This window comes from Melampsora larici-populina (genome assembly GCF_000204055.1).
Source record: "Melampsora larici-populina 98AG31 unplaced genomic scaffold MELLAscaffold_23, whole genome shotgun sequence".
Lineage (NCBI taxonomy): Eukaryota > Fungi > Basidiomycota > Pucciniomycetes > Pucciniales > Melampsoraceae > Melampsora > Melampsora laricis-populina.
Genome location: NW_006768787.1, coordinates 850,703 through 873,774, shown reverse-complemented (window position 1 = coordinate 873,774; position 23,072 = coordinate 850,703). Strand labels below are relative to the sequence as shown.

The 23,072-nt window shown below is 43.1% G+C and overlaps 3 protein-coding genes across 3 annotated transcripts; 1 reads left to right on the top strand and 2 right to left on the bottom strand.

Annotated features, from left to right (window-relative positions):
- Window positions 1–8,893: 8,893 nt before the first annotated feature.
- Window positions 8,894–10,654, bottom strand: MELLADRAFT_64007 (uncharacterized protein; the record flags this gene model as incomplete). The annotated part of the gene is made up of 9 exons (XM_007411033.1): window positions 8,894–9,116; window positions 9,182–9,300; window positions 9,368–9,463; window positions 9,529–9,603; window positions 9,683–9,853; window positions 9,899–10,015; window positions 10,117–10,230; window positions 10,308–10,513; window positions 10,582–10,654. 9 exons carry the CDS (start codon window positions 10,652–10,654, stop codon window positions 8,894–8,896), a joined length of 1,194 nt encoding a protein of 397 aa, XP_007411095.1.
- Window positions 10,655–14,865: 4,211 nt separating this feature from the next.
- Window positions 14,866–17,283, bottom strand: MELLADRAFT_107442 (uncharacterized protein; the record flags this gene model as incomplete). Its single annotated transcript, XM_007411032.1, has 6 exons — window positions 14,866–14,903; window positions 15,627–15,741; window positions 15,811–16,337; window positions 16,403–16,659; window positions 17,039–17,109; window positions 17,239–17,283. The coding sequence occupies 6 exons, from the start codon at window positions 17,281–17,283 to the stop codon at window positions 14,866–14,868; spliced, it is 1,053 nt and encodes a 350-aa protein (XP_007411094.1).
- A 3,686-nt stretch (window positions 17,284–20,969) lies between these two features.
- MELLADRAFT_64005 (uncharacterized protein) lies at window positions 20,970–21,901 on the top strand (the record flags this gene model as incomplete). Its single annotated transcript, XM_007411106.1, has 4 exons — window positions 20,970–21,087; window positions 21,148–21,252; window positions 21,316–21,705; window positions 21,828–21,901. 4 exons carry the CDS (start codon window positions 20,970–20,972, stop codon window positions 21,899–21,901), a joined length of 687 nt encoding a protein of 228 aa, XP_007411168.1.
- Window positions 21,902–23,072: the final 1,171 nt, after the last annotated feature.

Sequence of the window (23,072 nt, the reverse complement as noted above, 5' to 3'; positions counted from 1 at the left end):
CACGTCTAGATGGGCATTGTGACGGCTAGGACGGTCAGTTCCACTTGAAGAACTGGGAAACATCATCGGACTACTGTCGAGGTTTGAAGGGAGATTGGGCTGATCACCGGCAGGGTTGGGGCGCGGGGTTGACATCTTCGGCCTGGTGATAAAGCTGGCGATTGAAAGAAAACAAAGAGGGGAGATGTGTTGCAATACGAGACACCAAGAATTGAGCACGTCAAAACGACGCGATCCAGCCAATCACGGTCACATGCGGGGCTCGCCGCTCGGCACCCCCGGGGTACTGAGAGCATACACCACGGGAGGGTATTTTGTCAGAAATTGGCCTGACGCTGTCTGAGAATGGTCAGGTCAGAATACGGCCTGAAGACTGACTGCAGGCCATCTATTGGCGGCCTGCAGTTGGGCATACCTTCGCCATGCAAATCTGTCCAAAATTAAGACTGAGGAGCGGCCTGCAGGCCATTGATAGGCGGCCAGTCGCCGGGCATCCTTCATGCGGCTCAGTCCGACCGGAAGTCAGCCTGAAAATGGCCAATAGACCGCCTCCAGTCGGCTGCCACAAACGGTGCTCAAGAGTCAAGTTGCGGACTTTGCAAAGTCCGCAACTTCACAGATCTGTCTGGTCAAATGTCACATGATCATCCCTGGCCTCCTATTCGAAAAGGAAAAACTTTCGAAGTCCTTTTTCCACTCCAAAAAGGAGACAGCTCAGTTCAACCTCGTCGTGCTCTAGAACATTTGAATTCTCAGCTTTCTCTTCAACTATCATTTCTGCTGGTACTGTCGTTCCCAAAAAGGTTGCCACATCGACAAAAGTTTTTTGCTGAGGTGGTCTGTGAGCGCTGTCAGAATCTGACAAGAGAAGACAGCACAGAACCTCTCTCTCTTTCAAAGTCCTTAGCTTTGAAAGAGAGAGAGGGAACCCTCTTTTTGAAATCCACGACCCAATTCTTCTTCCCCCATTATCCACCAAACCACCACGTCCGTTTCAAAATTTATTTTTTAATTTCTTATTTAGGTCATTGCTTCTACTCCAGAACAAAAGAAAACGTTTGGCTCAATTCCTGTCGACTTTCAAAATTCAATTTTGCTTTCTGATTTAGGTCTTCACTTCCGCTCAAAAAAAACGATCGATCTGCTTAACCTGGACCCTTTGACTTCAAACTTGCTTTTCAAATTATAACTTGCGATAATCAGTATCGGTTCATCTTCAACCAATCGGATGTCATCGATTCGCTTCCTTGTTATCTTCTTTTTGATCATTTGTTTTCACCTTCAACCACTTGGACACAGTAATTTGTAGTTTTCTTTTGGTCATTGATTGCTTTTCAATTGATATCTTAATTTTTTTTCAAAGTTTGGTTGTAACAAGTGATCGATAGGAAAGAAACAAGAAAGATCTCGATTTCAATGTAAACAGATAACAAACTGAGCAGGTTGATGTTCTTTTCAACTAAGGTTGAATTCTTTCCAAGCGAGGTCCATCTCTCATGTTGAAGAAATCATGAGACGTGGACACATCTGTTTTTCAAAAAGACAGAGGTCATTGAATTTGTTTGCTGGCAGTTTTAGTGCTCACTCGGTATCAGTTTTAGGTCCGAATTGAGGACACCTCAACAGAATATAACCCTCTCAGTGAGAGACAAAGGCTTATTATCATTATGAAAATGAACAAAAAGGTTAAAGCCCTTTGTGATTGCATCAATTGATTCGATTCGAGTCAATTGCTTTTGACTTTTTTTTGGTTGATCGGCTCAATCATTGGTTCAATCTGCACTGATCAAATCGATGAGGAAAACTAATAACGAACCGGTAGATTTCATTTTAACAGTCTATCTACTAAACCAACAAACAAAAGTTCTTCTCCAAAACTGATTTGAGTCGGACAGGTTATCATCAAAACTAAGTGATTTACAGGTAACTAGATAGGGCAGATAAATTCTTTTCAAAAGCCAATCTGAAATGAAAAGACAATTTCATGAGGTTTGAGTCAAACAGGATAAGCAGATGGCTCGAGTGGTTTGAGTGATCTGAAGAACTAAAAAAAAGGCCAAAATCGATTTTGAAAAGCGAGTTTGAAATCAAAGGGACCAGGTTGAGCAGATCGATCGTTTTGTTCTGAGTGGAAGTGAAGACCCATATCAGAAAATAAAATTGAAATTTGAAGGTCGACTTTTTTTGTGGGGAATTTGTTAAACTTGATATGCCAGTTAAACTTGAGTTTTAAAGCCGCGTTGAGTGAAGACCTAAATCACAAAAAAAAGATTGGAAAGCCGAGTTTTGAGTCGAAGGGAGAAATTAAAAAATAAAATTTTGAAACGGACGTGGTGGTTTGGTGGATAATGGGGGAAGAAGGATTGGGTCGTGGATTTCAAAAAGAGGGTTCCCTCTCTCTCTTTCAAAGCTAAGGACTTTGAAAGAGAGAAAGGTTCTGTGCTGTCTTCTCTTGTCAGATTCTGACAGCGCGCACAGACCACCTCAGCAAAAAACTTTGGTCGATGTGGCAACCTTTTTGGGAACGACAGTAACAAGCTTTTTGTCGGTAACCTCGCCTGGTCTACCAACACAAACAGCCTCACCCAGGCTTTCAATCCATTTGGTGAAGTCGGTAAGTCAAACCTTATTCCTCTGTGATCGGGTGTTTGCTGATTAGTGCTATTATCATTCCTAACGTTGTCTATCAGTCGATTCAATTGGTAAGTTATTGAAATGGGACCGTCAAACTCACTACTATAAATAAGAAATATTGCCAAAGGCAATACCCGTGTTTGGTGCGAATCCCAAGGCGTAAGCCCCGGGTATATAAAATTACTTGAGCAAATGATGAAACACGCCCTACGGGGTGGCTAGGCCCATACATAAAATATAAGAAAAATGACAACTATAACTACTATATATGATAAGGACTAGGAATAAAACATGACACTTTCCTTTCAACAGCCTTAGATAGGGAGAAGGAGGGAGGGTTGAAAAAATTTATAACTGGAAAGATAGAGAGAAATTCTTGAGTTTAATGAAATTTGTTGACAATAGTAACTGCTATGGGAAAGTTGAGGATGATGGTGGTCAACAGCTATGATGTCATAGCTGATGAATCGAGAGATAAGGTCAGGAGAAGTCCGACCCGTCAGTATATGTTTACATGTAAAATCATCCAACTTTCCCATTCCACTATGTTAATAACGTGTTACCAACAACGAGAAATGGGACCGTCAAACTCACTACTATAAATAAGAAATATTGCCAAAGGCAATACCCGTGTTTGGTGCGAATCCCAAGGCGTAAGCCCCGGGTATATAAAATTACTTGAGCAAATGATGAAACACGCCCTCTCCGACCCGCCTAACAGCGTACGAAAAGAGTGGTGAAGTAGGAGAAACGTGTAAATCAATTGTCAGCACCAAATCTTCAAAAACACGAATAATCATGACCAAATGTTTGCTTAAACCATGGTTCCAAAAAGTAATAGGTTATTAACAATAACCATTGACCAGCATCAGGTAAAAAATACCATTGACCAGTTCAATTGATCCAGAAAGCAATAAAATGCATTGACCATCTGAATATCTAACACTCACATTATTTAAAAAAGACTTTCGAACCCACGTGAGACGAATGTCCAATCACATGATTTTGGTTTTCTGGTAAACGAAGTGCTGCATGGCCTCGAACGTATATCAGGAACGCGTCTGAAGACCATCGACCGGCACTTTTGATATAGTCCATAGTCGCTCCAGTCTGAGCTAACGCCGTAGCTCCTCCCGAACGTAAAGAATGGCCTGAATAAGATTTATCAAAATGGGAATGAAACCTTTCAAGGAACCAAGAACAATTTGGAGATAAGCCTTTTGATGTGATAAATAACTCAGGAGATGAAATAAAACTGTTATCCCTTGAACGTAAATATGATTTAATGAGCTTTATTGGACATGCTGGAGTGTTCTCGAAGAATTGAATAATAATCGGAGTGCCTATGAATTTTGTGTCGCCTTTCGAATACGGAAGATGGTACTGGATGAATTTTTTGCAATCTGAGAATTGAAGTGAAGATCTTAAAATGATTTTTCTTGCATCAAAATATTTTTCTGAATCTGGGATAGTTAATTCCCCAAGCCTATGAAGACCACCGAAACCTAAACCTAACATAGCCAAAAATAACTTGTCATCATAAGATGATGAAGACTTCCTAACTACCATTTCGATTTGTTCCACTGATAATGCCTTCTTTCTGACTACCGGAATTGATAAATTTTTCATACAGTGCTTCATCGTATCTATAACATCTTGATGTCTTGTTTCACAATTAATTAAAGGAAAATTTAATTTAAAAATATGTTTTATACCGACTAAATATGCCTGAACTGATCTAGGAGCTATGACTCGACTGGAATAAGATACATAATCACATAATGTTTTTGAATTAGGAATGAAAGGTAAGTTAAACTTTTTACAAAAACTTGCAAAACTCCTAAAACCACACTTGTACTTAGCTAAAGAGATTTTTGCAATTGTCGAACGATGATCCTCGTTTGACAAGATTCGAAGATCATTTAAAGAAATATTCATAATAGCTTTTGCCTTTTTGGATTTACCCATGATGTCGATCCTGAATAATAGTTGTTGATTGATAAATTTACTTCTAAACCACCTGATGATAAATTTTTATTGATTGTAAAATAAGAAACTGAAGACGCTCCAATTTTTAGCCGAAGTGCTTCTATTTGAACTACTGAAAGACCTATCTTTTGTCGTGATAAATTGTCAGCTGAAGTATTGAGATCTTTTGAAATGTGCATGACCTTAACGTCAGCACCTGCTTCTACCAATCGTGAGACACAGTAACGAAATAAAGATCTTACAATCTTATTTGGACAGTGTGAATTAAATAAGTCACACACTAATTGAGAATCTGAATAAATGAAAATTTTCTTGGAACCTTTTTTGATCCCAAAATCAATCGCACAGACTACTCCCAGCAATTCCGCCCAATAGATATTACAAGTTGGAGGCGGTAAAACTGAATATCTTCCTATCCGCGGACCTGGCTCCCAGACTCCTATTCCATGCATACAGGCGTCCGTAAAACAAACTGCATCTGCATCATGCAAAGACCACCTTGTTGATTCTAGAAATAAAACACCTTCAGCTTTATTGAAATAATTAATCAACCAACGAATATCATCTTGGTTTTCTTTATTTAGAGGAAGTTGCAAATACTTCTTATACTTCCCAGCCGTTTTTTCGTATAAACTTTGAAGCGCAAATCTTCCCCAAGGAATAGATGTACATGCCCAGGAAGCATGTCCTAAAACTTCTTGCCATTGCTTCAACGTGTGTTTTGGTTTTGATATGAAATTTTCGAGAGCTTGAAGAATTTTTGTTTTCTTGTCTTGATGCAAATACATACTCATTTTTTCCGAATCCACCATATGTCCTATAATTTCGATCACTGGACCATGGATTTGTTTCTTCCATACCCATGGAATTCCTAACATGTCGAAAAGATTTAACAATTTAGCTTGTGGTGTTGGAATATGATGTTCTTTAAACATGATGAAATCTTCTCTTTTGCATACTCCCCATACATCATCCATCATATTGTTCATCCTTTTGATGTTGAATACGAACTCGGCAATCCATAAAACTAAAGAGAATACACCACACCATATGTGTGGTGAAGCAGACGAACCAAATGTTAAATTGTAATCAATTCGTTTCTTATCCTTTATCCTCATAATCTGACGGAGTTGGTATTGAAGATGGAGGGGAATTATCCGAAATGCTGTTTCCACATCCGATTTCCATAGCATTAAATCTTGATTTTCTTTCTTCATGTCAATAAGATACGGTGCAAAATTTTTCAACGAGTCGTAGGTAACTTCAATGTTGTCTTTATCGATCAGATCATTCGGAGGTGGTCGACCTGCGCTCATATTGGAGCAAACCCGCATCTTCAGAGAATCCTTTTTCGACGTCATTAATAGAGGTATGACTTTCATCCCTGGCAACAAAGTACTAAATTCAGCTGAGTACCTTCCTTTGTCAATCTCTTCTTGACATTGGACTTCCAATATCTCTTTGTAAGTATCGCAAGAAGAATGATTAGGACCATCCACCACTTCGGACGAAGGTAATGAAGAACTCGGCCAAAATCCTAATCTTAAACCTTTCAGAACTGATTCCACGAAAGGCCGATTAGGATGCTTGATTAACAATGTTTGTAGCTTATCTACCTTTATTGGAGTATTGATCTTAAACAGATAATGGTACTGTTTTAAAGCGTAAGCTGCATCGATGTCTTCGTCGAGAGATGGCGCATCGGGAAATGGTCTTGCTTTAAGACTTGATTCAATAGCTGGCGAACTTCCTTGTTGATTCACGCCATCCCACATGTATCCCCGCAAAAATCTATGTGAAGAAAACTCGTCGATAATCATTTGCTCGTCGTCATTATTCGCACTGGAAATAACTTAAAAGTCAGTGTCGATTTCTCATGACGTAAGCCTATTCTTTCATCTGTTTTCATTGATATTTTTTAGAGAAAAACCCACCCAAAGACGGATATTTTGTCTTTTTCAGGCATGTTCAACTCCTGGGTGGAGTTTCCGACATCCTTTAATGTTCTGTTGGTTATTCACACAAGATCAGATCCCCGCTAAACTTCTAAAAATTTCGAATAGAGAAAAATATCAAAACTACCAACACATCTATGCATCCGGGGACACTTGTCACCAAGCTTGCAGTTTCCAAGATTAAACGCGAAGCAATATTGCTCTTCTTCACGCATGTTTCTTGTATCTTCCACACCCAAACCATTCTTGTACTTATAATTGTGATTATAGTATAGAGGAGAATTTTGGTTTTTCGGATGAGCTTGTTCCCTTTGTCCTGATCTTTGACGATTCGGTCCTTGATAAGGTCTCGAACTTGTTGATGCTTCTGGCTGTCGAACTTCAAAAGCCTTCGCCATGTATTTTGTCGCCAAAGTTGATAGTGATTTATGGTCGAAATCACCGAAAGATATATTTTCTTTAGCGGCAAAGTTTCTTCGTAATGCTGCGTCGAAGTTCGCAACACAAACCCAATCTGCTTTAGATCCATCTGACATAAATTGATCCTTGATAAATTCGGCGTATTTCTTAAAATCTTCATAACAACTTGGAAATGCTTCTTGGTACGTTTTTTGAAGTATATCGAAGTAATAAAACCACTCCTGAGCATCAATAAGCTTTTCGGATAATGATTTGTTCTGTAAAGAAAGATTCTTGTCTTTCCCATCCAAAGTAAGAGGAGCTTGATATCCTTTTTGCTTTGCCATGTATTCTCCTTTAATTCTTCTAAGGTCGATGTATTCACCTTCCAGTAACTCTTTTGATAAAGTTTTTGGAAAATCTGACGGTCTAACAGTTCTATTAAAACCTTTAACGGCTTGTGATAAACTGGATTGATAACCTTTTTTAGCTTTTGCAAATCTAATAGCTCCTTGCGTATAAGACGCTTCTGAATTTGGGCCTGACTCAGCTCTAGAGGACCAGTCCCACTTCTTTTGTTTTCTAGCCAACTTCTCATCTGAATCTTCTGATTCTTCAGAATCGATATCTGTTTTATTTTTCGATTTCTTACTCTTCCTTTTTTGACTAATTGGAGGAGTTGATTTTGATCTTTGAGAACTATCTTTTTCTTTATCATTCTCGGCGTCCAACAGATTTCTGGCTTTCTGTGCCATATCAATCTCGTATTGAGTGAGGATATGAACCTGAGGAGTCGGTTGTTTACTAGGTACATCCTTTTGTTTGTCCAGGACAATGTCTTCTGGAAACGTTGGATTTGAAGACAGGTCGAAGACATATACTGGATCTGTTTCTGATAGAACAGGCCTTGTAGGCGTTGGTCCTTCATTTCTATGATAGGGTCGATCATTATCTTTGTCGATTTTGATAAGATCGGATGCAAATTTGGACCATTGACGGTACCAATTTGGTGCATTGTACGGAACGATCTTGGAGAATAAAGATCGAACTTCCGCCAACGTTTTACTGTTGGAACCACCTCCTGTTTCATATTCGGAGGAAAGTTCTGCCAATTTTTCACCCACAATCCTCGTAGCATCGTAATCAAATGAACCATTTTCGCTCATGAGGATCTACTACTATCTCTTTTTCTTCTGATTTTAGAGAAATTTGAAAAAATTTATAACTGGAAAGATAGAGAGAAATTCTTGAGTTTAATGAAATTTGTTGACAATAGTAACTGCTATGGGAAAGTTGAGGATGATGGTGGTCAACAGCTATGATGTCATAGCTGATGAATCAAGAGATAAGGTCAGGAGAAGTCCGACCTGTCAGTATATGTTTACATGTAAAATCATCCAACTTTCCCATTCCACTATGTTAATAACGTGTTACCAACAACGAGTCTTTCTTCTTCTAGTGAATGTGTGTCTTACGTACACCACTGAAGGGTTGTAACATGAATTTCACGCGCAGATAGTTGGCAGTGACTATCCGCGTGAAATTCTGACTGGGCGTGCGCGCCTCCGCAGGACGCGCGGCGGTGACATCTCACCCACGTTAGCAGCAACGTGTCTGCGAAGGACATGTCCCATCAAACTGACGAGACACACACATGAGCTGAACGCAAACTCAAACGCCAGAGGCCACATGAGAAGTCTCACAGAGGTGACACACGGAACGAATCGACCACGGATGTGGTCTGCTCGGTTCTCGCCCACGCTACAATAGCAAAACTGAACGCAGATTCAATCCGATCCCATACAATTGGCTAGAGTAGGGTGAGCAGGCTCAGGAATAGAACATGACATTGATCTTCTTTGCAAGACAGTGCCTTTGGCTTTGAGTAATTTAACTATGTACATTTGAGCAGTGCCTCATTGGTCCTCCAGAAAATCTTCCTCCATCGTCTGATCACCAGCGCTTGCCCCTTCAGAGACAATACCAGACCTCTCTCCCTGTGGGTGATTGTCTGGACCTTGTGCGAGAACTTTCTCCACCACCGGTGATTGGAGTGGCAGTCCAGAGGCTTTGATGGCTGCCCATGAGCGTGTCCCATCAAAAGTTTCTCGGTCATAGCGCCGTAGTCGATTAAAGTACCTACAAAGACGGCAGACACGTCAGTTCGGGCTGCATAACCGCAACAGTTACATCCAGACACTTACAAAGCACGATTGCGGGCTGGTTGGCCTCGTAAATCAGCCAATGCCTCGTCCATGAGCGTCCATTGGCAATGTTTTTTGTTTTCAGTGTGGTTGAGGTAGTTGTAAACTGTCACATATCGCTAGAATGCGGCGGCAATATGCGTCAGTCGATCTTCGACTCCCTCGCAGGAATGACATAACACTCACCATGAAAATGATCCACCCCACCTTGTCTTTACCCAACTTCAACAACAACTCGTCGTCCCCGAGAGATCTTGCTTCGGCGAGGCAAACTCTCGCAACCTATGGTAATGAGAGTCAGGAATTAATGAGGTTCAGAAGAAGATTGTCCTTTGATTATGATTTACCGTTAGCACCATCGTCTTCCTTGCGGGCACCATTAGCGCGCTTCCCTCGGGTGCCCCAAGGATGTTGGTAAGAAGCTGGACAAGCCGCAATAAACAAATCAACATGATCAGATTGAGGTAATTAAGATTGAGCTTGGAGATTTGGCACACTCACCGCTGAGCGCACCTTACTGCGCTGATTCTTCAACGTTTCTTTGATAAATAAGTATGTCGCAGTCCCGGGGATACAGGCCTCACCCGCAACGTAATCACCAGGCAAGTGTTTGTCAACATAATCCGCTTTGAGGCTCTTCAGGTAGTTCTGTTGAAAGGCCTTTGGTGTCAACTGTGCAAACCAGCGTGAAACCAACACGTTCAATGGTGAACTTACAAAAGTGAGGATTTCGAGACTGTCCACCATCGTGGTGTGATTGGCAGCGACGGTCTTGCTAAATGCCTGAAGGTCTGGTCGGAAGATGAAGTCGGCCACGGCGTCTTTGAAAGCGTTCTGTCGTGAGTTGCCCACGAGTCAGTGCACGAGAGGACATGATCGAAGGCTAGATGCAGAGCACAAGAAGCAGAATTCGAGAACAACGTGGTGTGACTCACTCTAATTACCCGTCCAGGTACCCACTTCTCCCCGGGTCCACCCGAAATTCCTTGCTGGCATGCGAAAACCAGGTAGGCCAAGGTTCCTAAATACTCTTCACCCGGCGAAGTGATCTGGCCAATGATCATGATCAAATCAAATATCATGAATTACGTGGGGGGGGCGCGAATAAGCAGTGATCCAGCCTTACCTCGTACATCTTCTGCAAAATGTCATGATTTTCTTTGGTCAGTTTCAACAGATCGGTAAACTTCTTCACGCTGCTGACTCCGTTGCGGCCTGCTGCCGGTCGTGAAGCGCCTGAGGCTGGGGTATTACGTGGTTGGGCTGGACGGAACAATGTCGCAGTAGAGGTCTGGGTGGAATCACTCATAATGGATGTCCGGTTTTGAGAGTCTGGTTGACACAGGGATTTGAGGATTCAATGCCAAAGGAAGAGAGTTGGGATGATTCAGAGCACTTACGTGGTAATAAAGAATCGTTGGGCATTGATTCTCCAGCTTCGAAGCTCATGTCATCTTCAAATAGGTCATCCATCCCGCTAAGAATTGCCTCGGTAACTCTGGGTCTGATGACAAAGAGAAAATACAAAGAAAGATCACCAAGCGAGTTGCAATTCCAATGATTAAGTTTTGGTTTAAGTAAATCAGATTCCAAAAGAAACGAGGCACAGGATAGAATGAGAATGACAAACGTTGATCTGAATCCGAGCAAAAGGGCACGACTGGGCACATGAGAATCCTGAAGCATACGTTCAGATTATAAACACGAGTCCAAGTCAGATCACCCAATCCAATGATAGGCCAGTGCAGCTTCGCGGCTGCTAGCGCAAAAATACGAGCCCAAATACATTTAAGAAATGAATTCTTCACCTCAGATGCTTGACTAAAGTAAACTAAATACCGAGAATTGCAAGGATCGGATCTATTTAAAGGAATGTTGGCGAGGTTTGTTGAAACCGGACCAAAAACAACAAAATCGACGCAGGTGATACCGACCAGTAGGAGGTTTGGATCGAGTCAAAGGAATGTTGGCAATGTTTGATGTTGTTTCAAGACAATTTCAGTCCTGAGGTGAGGCAAGATCAGACGTGACCAAGGGGTGTGGGCGCGCAATGCGGGATGACACCATTGCCATTCCGCATTTCACAGGGGGTGACACATGTACCCCTCCGATCTGCGGATGACGAGCAGACTTTGGCACAGTTGACCAAGGATGATATTGGTCTCATCAAAGTTTTCAAAGGAACGGGGGAAAGTATTTATTCTTACAGAATACCTGAAATCAAGTAGCATAAAAGTAGAGAGTCAAATTTGTTTTCTTTTGCTTCAAATAAGCTAAGTACATCATATATATCTTTTGAAGGCCACTGGTACACCACTTCGGTGATCACTTCTTGTCGTTACTTACTCGGGAATGTCACAGAGCAAATCCCGCTCTTGAGGGCGATCGTCTTCCTCTTCCGCTTCAATGCCCAGGCCTTTTGGCGGAACACTTTTGAACCAAACTGAAAGGCCTTCAGTGATGGAAGTTTCCCATTCATTCCCGGTAACGGGCGACCAGACATGTTCGGTCACTTTTCGGTGGTATTCGGAATTGAAGTGTGCCCCCGCATTCAAGATGAAAGACAGAGATGCCTCGTGTGTGACCTCCGGGCGTTTCTTGTGGGACTCAGTGCGCTCGACCCGGTAAGACTTTGTCTGAGTCACAGCGCAGCGTGAATCATGGCAGTTGTGCTGCACATTTAAAACACATGTGACCTTCTGTAAGCGCGTAAGAAAGGTGAGAATGTCAGCACCGTCCCCACGTGTGGCTGCGCCGAAATGCAATGTGTACAAACGTCGGTGAGAACCCAAGCCTCCGAGGTAGTTTCTTTGATCTCTCTCATACCATAGAAAGAGTGTAGCCCGTCCTGCAATTTACACTTCTTCAGGTGAAGCACGTTAGTGTTGCTTCCAACCTTTTGCCACATACTAACCACACGGCCAACATTAATGGGGGTGTTTGGTAAATTTTGGAAATTGACCTGTTCAATTCGAATTGGGTCAGACAGCTTTTGGATATTCCACTTGTGAATATCCAAAACTCACTAATACAAAAGTCCCGCTGACCACTTTGCGCCCATCTTCCAGTACCACCTGCTTGGCTTTTTGCCACTCCGCATTGGGCCATTGGTTGAGGAGCTGGATAGGTAGAGCAGGCACCTCATCACCGTCGAGCGTGGATGAGAGGCCTTTGTGCACTGATGTTGCTTAAGTCAGAAGAAAATACACACATAATGAAAGGTTAGTTGGGGATCACTCACATGTAACCTTGATTTTGGTGGGGCCATCAGCTAGATGCAGGCCTAACCCTTCGCGAATTTCACGTTGTTGAAATAAATTCCGGACGAGTGGGGAAGCTGTCATTCACATGGCTAGTTTGTGATCAAAGAAGGATCCTCCGGAGATAAGCATACGCAGAAGTCTTGTATCGGTGAACCGGTTTGCAATGTCTTTCCCGGGGGCATGGTGGTTTGATTTGACAGAGCCCTTTCGTGTGACTCCATTTTGGGATTCCATTTTTTCGGCTGCGAAGAGAGGCGGCGCGCCAAATCGTCGAACAGAAAAAGGGAGGTGGGTAAGGATGTGGAATTTGGGCTTGTTGGTCCATTGAGCGGTGAGAGCTACCAAATGGTTCAAAAATCGTGCGATGACAATCTCGAGGTCATGTATGTATGCTTCCTTGTCCAGTATCTTTGTCTGAAAAATCAGGGATGCCAAATGTACTAATGCAATCCAGCAGTGTCTAGAATCATCGGACAAAAATTCAAAGAAAACAAATGGAGCCGCCTGCAGTACCACACGGAAGTCTTTTCCAAGGAGGCTGTTGGCGTAATGAACCATATTACGAGGTTGAACCTTGGCGACATTCAAACCATCAATGTTGAAAGCTTGCCATCGGCCCTGAATGGTCAGCAGCTGGGTCGGTGATAAGTTGGAAATCATGTGCCTGTACATATATTTTGTCACACCCAGAAGGACGACATGTAGGGATTCAACCGGAGTGTCTAAGTGACCGTCAAAACCTGAGCGGAGTTCATGTGATCCATTCAGTCCTGGTCAACTACACATAGAGAAGTTTTAGAGAGAAAGTGTTTTGCGTACCGACCAAGCGTAGAAAAGGGTTGAACATATGTTCGCCGAACTGTTCCTCAAACCTTTTACAAAGGGCAAATATTTCCTGCTGAGTTGTCTGTAAATCTTTGCTTTTGTGCTTGTTGGTTCGGTATATTTCTTGGATTTGTTTTGCAAACTGTAGATTCAAAGAGTCACGGATACCATACTCTTTTGACAGCACATCAAATTGCTTGATGCTTTTGGGGTGACGTGTCAACTCCCACAGCTCCCTGGTGCGGTCTCTTGTTAAAGTCCAGTCGCGAAAGGGAAGACTCGCCTGGGCAGGGAGAGTTAACAGTCAGCATCGCTCTTGTTGACTGTTAACTTACCCAAAAAGATTCTCACCGGCTGCCAATCTGCATCTATTCCAACAAACTTTTGGACATAAGTTTCTGATTGTTTATCAGCACGCGACTCCACAGTCAAATCACAGATACGGCACGGTGACAGCTTTCCAGAAGGATTGGTTGTATTGGAAATCTCAGCGTGCATAGGGGAGTCACCCATGTGACATAAGACGAAGGGCATGACCAGCACATCCTTTTTCGAGGTACAGTCGTAAGCACGAAAGCCAGTCGTGGAGGCATAACTATAGATGTTTCGCACGGGGAAACAGGTCCAGAACAAAGTTAATATTTCTTGAACTCGACGACACAGACAGACCCAAACAAAGACGGACCCAAGACGTACTTTATCTCGTCAACAATCCACTGCAGACATTATTCGGGTTCCCCAAGTGGGCAGGGAAAAATGATTGGGAGTATGATTTGTCATAAAATGGTCTATCACTCCACACCTGAGCCATAACACCCACACTACATATGTGTAGCAGGCTCAGTGAATATGTGGTTATCATGTACATACAGTTCTGCTCAGTTATCTGCTCATCAGGACAAGTTATTCATATGTAATACATGCTGTAACTTCTTTCAGATTGAAAAAAGCTTCCAAAAGATTGACTACATACACTGACTCAATGTTTTGGTGTGATCTCATCAACTCAACTGCATGTAACACACTTTCTGTTACTAAGACATAGCTTCAACAATATTGCCTGAGCAGCTACAGAATTATATGTAGTGAATTTTTGGGAAAAAAATTTCAAAGTCGAAAAAGTTACATGTGGTATAACATGTGATTTATTTATTCTGATGGGCAAAAAACTGAGCAGACCTGTATGTACATGATAGACAACTATTGACTTAGCTTGCTGCACATATGTAGTGTGGGTGAAATGGCCCAGGTGTGCAGTATTAGATTCTTTTATGAAAAACTGTACTATTAATCATTTTCCTCTGCCAAATTGGGGAAGTTGAATGATGTTTACAGTGATCTGGTCTCCTTGCTCCAAAGCGCTGGCAATGTTTGAAGTGCAGAGCGGGTGAATGTGGTACTCCTGATTGGTGAGTCGGGGTTTCAAACCGGCCAGAGTGAAGTAGTAGGACATATGTTTATTCCATTTCTTGGAAACATTACCCGAGGTATCATCAGAGTACAAAGCTATGGGTACACTGCGAATGGATAAACCATTTGCCTTCACTCGCCAGGCGTTGGGTAGTTCAATGACCTTTGTGCCTTGCGCGGTTGACTCTACGCCAGATAATGTAGATCTTGGTCAGTGACCCAAACTAAACAGCTTTCACTTTCAAAAAGATAGCTCACGTAACAATCGAGTTTGAGATTTGCACCACTTCTGACCATTCCACAATTCAATTTTGGGGAATGAAGTTGCAAATGTTTGAACATCCACATCCAACAAACATTCAGAATCAAACTTTGGCTCTGCTGCGATCAGGAAATCGTGAGGGCCTATGGATTCTACAGCTAAACACTTGGCGCGCACAACCGAAAGGTCCTTATAAAAAAACACTGGGATGACTACGCGCGAGTTGTCCAACTGAGCCGGTTCATAAATGTAGTAATGTTCACCGTCAATGTCCACCATTGGTACTCGAAGGCTGGCTGGTAGGTCTTCGCGCCACTTCTTGGATTGGGAATAACGGTCCACAACCACGCCTTGGTCTTTTTCAGGGAGAAACTCGATGTGGAATGCTACCTCGGGGTTAGACAGCTCCTACCACCCGACATCAGCATTACAGCAATTGGTACCCTTTCCGAATGAGGCTTACTTACTTGTGATATGATGTCTGTGACTGAGAGGGTAAAGCAGGGATTTCCAAGCGGACTTGTTCGTTCCAAGATCCTCAGTCCCAGGCGGCCCTTGAGCTCCTTACGAATATCCTTGAGATGACCTAATGAAATAAGGACATTTTTCCAATGTCAATCAGCTTCGTTCCTTTACACCAACATGGAACTACATTCTGGAACACCCAATCCCGGTATGAACTGACCAAGATCAGGGAGGTGGACATTCATGACCAGCTTCAGAATACACCGTAAACGATTGTACTCAGCAGTGGACGTTAGGTTTCGGCCCGTGCCCATTATCAAAAGGGCGGCCGCGTGCTTCAGAAGGAAGATGGCCATTTCAACCAAATGCTTTATATGTACGTGGGGGACGGAATGAAAACCAACCTCTTTCTTGCGCAAAGGGTACCATGGGAGGCGCGGGTTGGTGATTGGAGTCGGATCATTGTCCCCTTTTGATCCTGTTTCACTTTGCTGGTCATTTTCGGAGGCGTTATCCATGAAGTCGTCCAAGTCCATACTGGACTGACCAGCCTCAGACAAATCAATCTCGATCCAATGTGAGGCATCATAGAGCGATTCAAGGTCGTCAGAGTGATTGTCAAATATATCACTCATGGGGTCATCGGAGCAGGTGTTGTCCACGGGATTGGGGGGATCCTCGAAGCGGACATCGCTGTCGGCAGGCGACTCTCGAGGCAGAGAGGGTGCCGAGTTTGCAAAGGTAGAGCGAGATGCTAGACCAGGTGGTCCCATGGTACGTCGGGGCCCATTGGCTTCTTCAATGGCCAATCGCACGCGGTCGATGTGGGTCGTTAACTTGCTGTGCCTGGACTTGTCCTTAAACGTTCGACTGGAGCACAGCTTACACATCCACTGCCCCGTATTTGGGCCAGATGTACATTGCACAAAGTCTAACAGGCGAGACAATCATTAATTAGGATTGGTTTGTAATGGTCAAGAGGATGTTGGGCCTCACATTCATTGTTGTTGGCTTGTACATAAGCTGCTGCAGCTGATGACATGGTCGTGTTGGGATACGTTGGAACGGAAATCAGGAAGATCAATTGGGAGTAAGGAAGGCAGAGTTCGGAAGAGTTGATAGCAGCTGCGGGTGTCTCAAAGCATGCGAAGAGCGTCCGACTGGAGTGTTGTCTCCGGTTGGACATCTCTGAGGGCGGAACATGTGTGATTCCATTGGCTGCATGAGGGTTTGTTTCATGGGCGTAAGTACAACTTTGTGGGGAGAAAAAAAGAATACGTCGGGAGCGGCCGTGGGCCTCGGCGCCCAGGTCAAGGCAGACCAATTTCAAAAGATTGTTTTAATATTTGAGAATTTGAAGAGGAGGTCATTACTCGTGATGATCATGGGCCATCGATGTGTATCTGACGCTGTGTTCGGTATCTTAGGAGCTCTGGGTGAGAGCAGCGTGTCAAGGTCCTCAGCTTTGAGCACGTGGGCAATATATGAAGTTCGTGTGGTGAGGATGGATGGTCATCCGTGCCCGTGTGCCCGCCGTGATACTCGCGGTAATCTGATGGTGCGCTGTTTCCCGGGGTACACCCAAGAAAAATCCTGTCCAGGGGGCGGGGCTGGAAAAATCCTGCTTCTCACGTATATTCTCTCAAAAACCCTTTAGTGGTGTAGTTCTGAACCTTGCTCATGTCCTTGCCCTTCTCGTATGTCTATTCAGGCATGAAAGACCGCAAAACCGGACGAAGCCGTGGCTTTGGCTTCATTACCGTGGGCTTGCTTTTATCGCCTCAATTGACAACTAGTCACCTTTTATCAACCCCCATCACAAACCCACCTACCTCAACATCATAGTCTCTTTTACCTATAGTAGTAGCAATTGTCATCTCAACCTTGTGGGTAGTTTCCTCTGCCTTTTCCGGTGTTCATCATCGTGGGTTTTATTATTGTATCAAACATCAATCTTTAAATACCGCAACGTAGAAGCCAGAAGTGATTGGCCAATTCATTCAAATGATTGTTTTGGAAACTAATCTTGAGATGACAAAACTAATGCAACATTATTAGTATTACGATATGTTGTTGTCAATTGGTTCTTCTTCAAGATTTGGTCTTTTCTCTCGCGTTCTGGAGCTCCTCTCTCTCATCAGGCTTGTATTAGAATTGTTGTATCTGACTTGTAGATAACGGAATGTGATTGTGAAATCAAGTGTTTAATTTGTCAAAATTGTGTGTCCTGAGCTGAGCTGAGCCCACCCGACCGATATCCAAACGCCTACAAATGACCGGGAAAGTGAGTCCAAGGGCTAAAAAAACCGGCAATTGTGTTGGGCCATCGAGCCAGCTGACCGTCGAAAGCCAGATTACAGCTGGTCTGCAGGCAAAAACCAGCCGGCCTGCAGGCGAACCAGCAGGCGCCTGGCAGACGTCTTGCGTGAGGGCCATCTGCAGACGGCCTGCCCCTACGCAAGCGCTGGCGGTCTGCGGCTGGCCTGCCATGGCCGACTGTAGCCGGCCAAGACGCCTCTGTGGTGTAAACCTTGACCGGTCTCACTGCACTGACCCGGTGCTGATCCGGAGAGGCTGGGCTTGCCCGGGGCCTGTGGAATCACAAACCGGGTCAACCCTGTCCGGTAGCTCAGACTTGACAATCAGGTGATGGGCAGGAGTCCAGGTGCGCCCGCACGGTGCGTTGCACCTGTTGCACCCTCGAGGTCAGAAATGGGGGGGTGCGAGGGGTGCGAGGGTATGAGGAACCCTAAGTCACCGGAGGGAGCAGAATCAGGTTAATATGTGTAGTGGTGATATCATAACCTTGAAAAACTTTTGTTTATCCCAAAGAAATCAATACCTACACCACAATCAAGTCGAAATACGGCATTTATTTGTTGTGGCGGAGCCCTCAGAATCAAAGTGGATTCAACCAAACACAAATCACGGGGCTTGCTGGACTGGGTTTCTTATGTACAACAGAAATTGGAGACGACAAAAGCAAGCGACATGAGGCTAAGTGTACCTACTGCAAAGAAGAATGGTTTAAGTTATGACTTGGCTCTGAACTAAAAAATTATGATTTCAAGAGGGGGTGCAACACACCCCTTGCAGCACAGGGGGTGTGAGGCAAAATTTTGGGTTGAAATTCCGCGCACTGGTGCGCCAGATTTTGAAAAAGACGCGCCCACCACCTGACTTGACAAGAGCTGCTTATAAAAACCCCAACCGTCCATGAGATTGACACCGGATTGTCTCAAATCTTTAAATTCTATGCCCATCATCATGCATCCTTTGATTTGGTGTAATCATATGAGGAACACTAGGAGATTGCTCTAGTCCATGCCCACAGATGTCAAGAAATCTCTCTAGACGTTTGCGGCCTACACTGTGCGTTAACAGTTGACAGCTCAGGATGTCCCTTCTTCATCCTCCCCAATGAAATTGCGCAGGTGACTGCAAGATATCCTTGTGATGTCTTTTGGGTTCTAGCTGTCAACAATTTGAGTTTGTCCACTCTCAGCTCTGTGATCTCTTCTGAGAGCACAGATATGTGGTCATGTTTGAATTGTGTGCAAAGGTTGTCACCGTAATCTACATTTACTGGTTGTCCTGGGCAAACCAAAAACTTCTGCAAAAAAGAGTGTTGGGTTTCTTGAGGGGGGGCCTCTGCTCAAATTGAGCTTGGGGGGTAGGACTACCAGGAACTGGAGATGGGAAGGCTCTTCCCCTTGACTTGGGGCAATGTCCTGAGCCTGAGCCAGCCCATATACGGTGTCCAGAGGCAAGTCCTTACCGGTCTTCCCTGCTCTATGAGCACTGAGCCTGTTAAAATACAATTAAGACAGTTCCAGGAGTAGCACTTATGATAGCAGGCTAAGGTGTTATGATGTTATGTTGAAACTGTGTAGTGGTAGTAGGACTCAGTCTCTTAGTGACTTTTGTGTTTGACAGTCCAATATCCCAATCAATGTTATTGACAATCTTCCCCAATTTGTTTTGTTGTCCATGATTGAAAATCTTTTGTATAGTCTTGATGATTGTTCCCCCTTTCTTACTCTCATTCATCATCTGTTGGAAGGAGAGTGAGTTGTTTCCTTATGTTTCTCATCATAGCTACTTTACTGATTTGACCACACTTGTACATTGGAAATCCCTCAAATAATTAGCCACAAGTTTATCACTCACACTTTTGTTTCCTCAAATTTAAAACTTTCCTCCAAGCCTTTGGGTACATTTTTATCATCTACAGTCATCCCTCAATGTAAGCATAGAGTTTGGCGCAGGGAACTCCATGCTAACAAGGTGAGATGCATACTCGCGAAGTAGGCATAATTCATGATGTAAGCATAAAACAAACAATTTTATGCTTACATGCTGGTTTTTTGGTCAGAATGGCAGAATTTTGTATTTAACAGCATTGGATTGGTGTGTAAAGGTCATACAAAGGTATAGGGCATGTACAGTATGTAGAATAGAAACATGAAATGATGCTCTTCAAGTGAGGAGGAACAGCTCAAAACCAGGAGCGAGCAATGTAGGCAGTGTGTAGAAAAAAAAGAAAAAAAGGATGAGATCTTCAAATGAGGAGGAACAGCTCACAAGTCAAAACCAGGAGCGAGCAACGTAGAGAGTGTGTAGAAGAAAAAAGAAAAAAAAGGATGAGAACAATGTTGATGAAGAAGGATGTAGTTGAGATGAGTGAAACAAAATGCCTTTAAAGATTTAAATGGAACAAAAAGAAATAATATGTATCACATATACATATGTAAACAAAAAGAACACAACAATTGTTAGGTATATCTCACATTACTCGACTAGTTTACACAATTAGACACTTTACCTAGTGTTATTGTACGTACTTATCACAACTATGTAAGCATATGCACCCTTGATATGGTGCCATATGCTTACATGCACACTTTTTTACTCGCTTTGTAAGCATAAAACATGTTTTTTAGCAGAACCCCATATGCAATACTCATTATGCATCAAGGATTTTTTTTGCAGGCACTCTGCGTTCCCAAAAAATTGGCGCAAACTTTCCAATCCTTATAGCGTGATATGCATATATACTAGTTGCATACATCAAGGGATGACTGTAACATTACTTACAAGTCCTCATTGTCTTACTTGTCTTTATGTTTTTCTTTATTTTCTTTTTGTGGTTTTAGGTCAGTTTGAGTAAGGTCTGTATACCTTTGAACTGAGGGAAGGGTGCCTATATTAGGCACTGATTGTTTAGGTACACAGTGTTATTATCATTTACATGGCAGTGAGAGTGGAAAATTGATCCAACAAATTTGTTATCCTTGATTTATGAGCAACAAGAAATTGATTGTACCTCTAGAACCATCACCTTCTCCAAATTTATCCGTATCTTCAGAAGAAGAATTCCATTCTACGTTGGAAGTTGATTCAACCAGTGAACAGACTTGCATAAGAGTCACCAATGTTGTCATTTGCACCTCCTCCTGGAGCCACTACTACAAACATAACTACTATCATGCCATCAACCTTTGGTAGTAGAAGATTTCAACTAGTGTTGGAGCTGGAAGATCTCCAAGCCAAGAGACCAACGATGCAAACTAGAGAGGAACAAAAAAATCTATTGAGATTGCCTCAAACCATTGTATTAGCAGAGACCAAAGCTCATGATCTAGCTCAAGAGCTAGGCACCAAGCTCCTTGCTGCCCGAGGTGAGCTTGGTTGTTTGATTTCGTTGATTGACCTTATTTAATCTTATTGGAACATCTTAGATGGCAACAAAACAGCGCTCATCGCTTTACAAATTGCAAAGTCTAACCTTTACGAGGCTAAGGTAGGATTAGTCGAGCAGCAACGACGAGCCCATCTTCACACAGGTGAGTTTTGAGGGTTTTGATTAGAGGAAGGAATTGCTGATGTTGGAATACGAGATTTTTTAGGTACTACAGATCAGGCTTATAACAATCAGCAACATAACAAAAAAAAGAACCTGCCACAGAAGAAATACAGGACCTATCACCGGCATGTTTTGAAGTACAACTCACAACCACGACGTAGGCGCCGGGATATGTTATGTGATCCCACGTATGAAGAGCTGTTGTCAATGGCAGTGACAGACGGCTTCTGGGATTTGGGTGGATTGAGCCATCCTGACGAAGAGTGGGCATCAAATGATCACACGCGAGAGGGTATCCAACTTTATCTACTGTTGAGAGCAGCTAAAGAGGAAATCAAACGTATTGCTCGAGAGACTTGTCAACTTATCTGGTGGGCGCTGGAATACCAAGTGAAGATTGATGACGTCCGGCGCAAATTATTGTTGACAGAGGGTAAGTTGTTTATTTGATCTCCAAAGATATTGATATAAGTTTTTGATGTCTTTCTCATGATCGGCCTGACAGATGTGGGTAGAGCTGCAATTATGAATCGACTACACTGGGCACTTGTTCAGACTACTTCTTGCTTATGGATGATGTGGGATATTGGGTTGGCAGACGTGCTGAGATGGACAGCAGAGTTCTTTGAAGGAGCTTCTGATCTTGATCCACAACTACTGGCTCACTGGAAAATGATGAAATCACATACAATGAACGACTGGGCTGGAGTTGTTGATATGCCACACTTATTTCACAGCCCCCATCTACTGGGCTCTGGCAGGCCAGTGACTACCACGGAATTATGAAAGATTCATGAAAGCTTCAGAAAGAATTGACAGAAGCTTCATGCAAGCTTCAGGAAAGCTTAAAAAGAGCTCAAGATGATGCCTGAACACATCTCAACAGGTCTCCAGACCAAAACACAAATTATGTGGCTGCTGACTGGCAAACTTGAGGGACCCATGACCTTCAAGAAACATTTTGTGTGCCTCAACTCTCAGAGATGGAACGGATGTATCACAGCAAACATTTTCTGTTTTTTACCAGACCACCCAGAACTGCCCTCATAGTTGCCTCAGCAACATATGTCAAGGAGTCCTTGGATGCCCCCTACAAGGAAAAGCGCACCCAAAGATACCTCTGAGGCAAATTTTGGCCATCACAGTTGCCTTGGATTGGACCCTCTGCCGGAGCTTCCCTTGGAGTGGAAGTCCAAGAACTCCTCATATTTTTGCATATATGCTGGCTGTGCATATATGCCTCATGAAGTGAATGGAAGTTGTGACATGTTTGACAAATGGGAATCAGGGCTGGTTGCCCAAGGAAGATGGATTTGGGAACAACACCCAAAATAATCGGATTGAATGTGACTTTTCAGACACTTTGCATGTCGTAACCAGGGGCATACATATCTGACCAAATACCCAATACGATATGAAGACCAAAAAAATCTTGCAGCTCATATTGTATTGCCCAAACAATAACAGTGGATAAAATATGGAATTTGTAGCAAAAGTGCCATTTCAACTGCAATTGGGGTTCAAAGCAGTCAATTTATGAGGTGATCTCATGTCGGTTCAAGCCTGGATATCGTATTGCCAATACCCGACATGAAAAAAGGTGCTCCACATGTGGGTTCAGCTGAACCAATATGAGAAAATCCAACTTTTTGTGTCAGATTGCCAATACGATACCAATAAGGTATCAACATCTGTGTTGTATTGGTTTGATCAGTCATTGTTGGGAGAGAATGCCAGAGGCCGGTTATGAAAGGTGTTCATCAGAATTCAATCAGAAAAGGATCAAGCAACAAAGGGAGC